Below are 4,377 nucleotides of genomic sequence, written 5' to 3' on the forward strand. Positions count from 1 at the left end.
AGAAATCAACATAATTGAATTGTGATTAACGACTCTAATTGTCCCTAAGAACAGATGATGATGAGAAAATAGAGTGTGGGAATCGGTTTTAGGCGTGCGTGTCTGTCTATAAGTGACGTGTATTGTTTGCGCTCAAAGAGCGAAAGTTGACTTTCTTCCGCTTCATAATGAAGACAAACTACTATCATTCATACAAGACTAAGCCGAGTCCATTAAATCTTAAAAGCACATTAGTATCTCCGCTTTTTTCTTGACTTTCCTTGTGTAGCTAACAACAACATATATCCGTTCCTAATAAAATTGAATACATTAGTATTCAAACTTATTTGATTATTTTAACGAGTTTAAAATTTTATTTATTTTTTTTACAAGATCGAGTTTGAACGAATTTTTTTTATTGAATTTAAAGGTTATCAAACATAAAACGTTATTCAAGTTCGGTTTGACTAGTTGATAAATCAAGTTCTAACGAGCTTTTATCAGATCGAATAGTTTGTTCATCTTTAAGCTCTAATAACAAGAAATGACATGTTTGTTCATTAAGCTTTGCATTGTATTATACAGTAGATTCATTTCCAATCCAATCTGCTAATATATTGGGCTAAAGATGAAGTTGTTGAATTAAAATATTCGGCACAAATTTACAAAATGAATCTCGAGTAACGTGACCTTTTCAGTTTTTTTTTTCCCTTTTTATTATTCGATATCTCCTTTCACTTATAAATTCTGTCGGAAGCGGGGCTTGTATTATGTAATGGTGGTCAACTATTTTGTTGACCTTGGTCGATCAATCCTTGGTTTTGATGATTAACAAACTAAAATGTAGATTTGGGCTAATGTTTTTATGTGAGCAATTTGTTAGAACAGATTCTTGTGGCACAAAAGAAGAAGCAAAAACAGGGCACTCATGTGGGACGTCCGAAAGGAAGCTATCGGACGTCCGAAAGGATGAAGAACATCAAGAAGGAAACTCTGTCGGACGCTCGTGAGGAAGCATCGGACGTCCGGAAGGATCGGACGCACGCATCGGACGCACATCGATCGCATCGGACGTCCGAGAAATTTCGCAAAGATTTGATGACTCTCTGACGACGTTCGGACGCAGGGTTCGGACGTCCGACAGGTGGTTTGGACGCAGGGTTCGGACGTCCGACAGGTGGTTCGGACGTCCGACAGGCCAACGGCTAGTTTTGACAGCATTTAATATTTGACCGTTAGAGAGCCTTTTGAAGCCATTTCTCACCTTCTATAAATACCCCAAAGCACAAGAAGACAAGAGACTTTTGCCAACACAAAATACAAGCTTACAAGTGAGATTTTTGAGTAGAAAGATTCTTTGTTGGTTGTATAAGGGGTTGGGAAAGTTGGGTTGTGAGGTTGCTCAAGTGAAGGTTACTCTCTAGGTGGAGTAAAACCTTGGTGAAGGTGAACCTATCACTTGGAGTGGTAAAACCTTGGTGAAGGTTGCCTCATTTGTATAAAATAGTTCTTATTTGGGTGAGTGATCTTTCAAGTGTAGGTTGTTGAGGGTTAACTAGAATAGTTGTAAAACTCCTTGGCTCAACCAAAGTGTGTTTGGGGTGAGGAAGGAGTGAGCCTTCACTTGTACGTCTTGGTTAGCATCGCCATCTATTGAAGAGGCTATTGGATTGATATTTGGTTTGCATTTCTCATCTTTTCTCTTTAATTAAGTTTTCTTTATTGTGCTTAAATTTGATATATCTTTGTGCATCATTGTGAAATTGTTTGTACTCATTGGGTTGCACCAGGCCTTACATATTTGATGCGTAACGCAAATGAAAAATAACCAGTCATTTTATAAGGTCCTGAAACAGTCAAATGAAAGACCAATTAAATCCATTTTCCATGTGAAATGGCAGGGAATGTTAGTCCCATGAGCTCCTCAACGACGATGAAAGATAGAATCCTCGTTTAGGAATTCTAGGACAGACTCAAAATTTGACTCCATGGAATGGTTGGCTCGTAGCTGGGCACCTTTTATTCTATACAAAACTTCACCCAACAAGTACACGACTGACTGATCCTTAGAAGCTGCTAATACTTTGATAAAGCTGAAGTCACAAATCTAAAGGAATCACAGGCTAAAAGAAAACAAGAAAGTTGGGTGGAGGATAAACACAGTTTTATTTCTTTCAGGATCACCTCATTAATTCGGCTGCCGGCCACAACAGCTTGCGGATGTCCTAGTCCAAATGTCTCGAATTTCCCGGGCCAACTACTAAGCAGCCGTCGCAGCAGGCGATGAGAACAAAATCCTCGTACCACGTCACGTACGACTACGAGTTATCACCAGGCTACCACTTCAGACTTTAGTCCTTAAAATGTAAGCCCTTGAAGAAACGATCATCATTCACGAGAGCATAGTTAGGAATGAGAATATCATCATCCCCGTTCCCATCGCCATCATTTTCATCATCGTCATCACCATCATCCGCCCACCCCTCTAACTCCTCCTCCCCTGAAAATAATAATTCTGCGCCGCAGCTGTTGTTGTTTTCGTTATCTGCAGTCTCTTGATCCACATTTTCGTCTACGCCACTGTCGCCTTCTGTTATGGGCGTGGCGGTTGGAGAGAAACTGGAAGCAGAGGCTGGAGATGATGAAGAACAAGAAGCTATTGATGAGGAGGCAATGTTATGGATATTAGTGGTGGAAGTAGTAGTAGCGGTGGTGGTGGTGGGGCGCCTGGCGGCGGCAGCGGGGGGTACTTTGCTGCGGGTAGTACCAGCGAGGGAGCTCCGGTGCGTAGGACGGGGGTGCGAGTGTTCCCCGCTGTATGAGACCACGTACATGCTAGGATCCGCAGGGCATCGCTCCACTTGTTTCCTCGCTGTACATCCTTTCGAGGTGCTACATCTGTAGTAGTTTCTGATTGATTTTTTATCCCAACAAAACTATCTAGTGTCATTGCTCAATTATCCGGAAAGTTAAAATTAATGTGACGGAACTTTTCCTTGCAACATTTCCATGTGATAACCAAATAATTGGGATATAGCCGGAATGGGTGATCAAAGAGAAAAAAACCTTGGATACGGGGAATCTTTAATTGGCTTTTGACCGTATTTTCTCCATGCCCATGAATCAGCTGATAATTCTTCTTGTGTCATTTGTTGAATCCTCTTGGCCTGCTGGTTTTTCCTGTTTAGGAAGATGCTATTAATTTGCATTTCTTGAAACACTTAAAAATACGGTGTCAAGATTCTATGCTAGTTTCGATTCTTCTCTATCGTTGATTGGAATTGTATACTAATATTCAAAAGCTGAGCCACATTAATTCTATGACGTACAACTTAATTTAGTTGTTATTTCGACTCGATCTGGGTTGGAAGATCCAAAAATAGTTAGTATTCCTGGAGTTTTCTAGTAAATGCTCGCTTACCTTCTTCGCGGCCTTTCGGGCTGAGGACTTGTAGATGGAAAAGAAAGGGAAGAACCAACAAACATCTCACGGCTGAGGTGTGAATATCTTTGCGGTTGCTGCATCAGCTGCTGTGGTTGTCCATATATCCGTTGCTGTTGAGGTGTCTGATCTGCTGTGCATCCAGGGCCTTGGATTGCTTGGATGTGCTGAGCTTGTGAATTAAGGTCGACGAAAGATTGTACTATATCCTCGTACGGTTCCTTGTAAATTTCTTGGAGTCCCCGAAAGGAGTCCCTCGTGTGATTTGCAAAGCCCGGAAAATCAGATGAAGTGTGGCCGCTTTGAAATGAAGGAGAAGCTAGGAATGACGACGACGACGGCGTCTCTCCCGATGGCAGGCTGCTGTTCTCAACAGGGGCTATGGCGGCGTCAGTCGTAGTGGATGAGGAGGCTGTTGATGCAGCAGCGGCGTTGAAGCAGCTCCTCACCACCGCATACAAATCCCAGTCATCAGCCATATATTGAGCGATTCATCAGGGCCGGGATATACACTATTTAGTGCACACACCTCCAGTTCTCCAATCCCACCACTCTGCTTACGCTTGGCTTCAGAGTCCAAAAAAAACTACAAACAGACAAAGGGGCACAGGCTTTATTTTTTCCCCTTTTTCCTTAATGCTAAAAATCATCAGTGTTGTCCTGTCCACTAGCGTACTGTAGCATTCTGCAAATTGGAGATGGGAGACAAAAGGTGGAAAAATCAGAGGGGGCCCGAGGAGGACGGCGCTGACTTTTGGAAGAGATAATTAATCTTGTAGTATAATCAATAATGCAAATGCAGGGGGAGCCTATTAGAATGGAGGAGTGGGGTGAAGAGAAGCAAAAGATACAGAGACAGGCTCTGACCTTGATTCTTTTATTACCACTGGTATCTCTCTGTCTATTTATACCCGAAGAGGAATATAAAGATTTTCCACATTGTCTCTGTCAGTCGA

At 42.1% G+C, this 4,377-nt stretch overlaps 1 protein-coding gene across 1 annotated transcript; it reads right to left on the reverse strand.

The window, feature by feature from the left end:
* Nucleotides 1-1,980: 1,980 nt before the first annotated feature.
* On the reverse strand, nt 1,981-4,094 carry LOC113758599 (WRKY transcription factor 22-like). Its single transcript, XM_027301381.1, has 3 exons — nt 3,401-4,094; nt 3,046-3,159; nt 1,981-2,889 (listed from the first exon to the last, which is right to left on the reverse strand). The coding sequence occupies exons 1-3, from the start codon at nt 3,898-3,900 to the stop codon at nt 2,331-2,333; spliced, it is 1,173 nt and encodes a 390-aa protein (XP_027157182.1). The 5' UTR covers nt 3,901-4,094; the 3' UTR covers nt 1,981-2,330.
* Nucleotides 4,095-4,377: the final 283 nt, after the last annotated feature.

This window comes from Coffea eugenioides, unplaced genomic scaffold, assembly GCF_003713205.1.
Source record: "Coffea eugenioides isolate CCC68of unplaced genomic scaffold, Ceug_1.0 ScVebR1_596;HRSCAF=1297, whole genome shotgun sequence".
Classification (NCBI taxonomy): domain Eukaryota; kingdom Viridiplantae; phylum Streptophyta; class Magnoliopsida; order Gentianales; family Rubiaceae; genus Coffea; species Coffea eugenioides.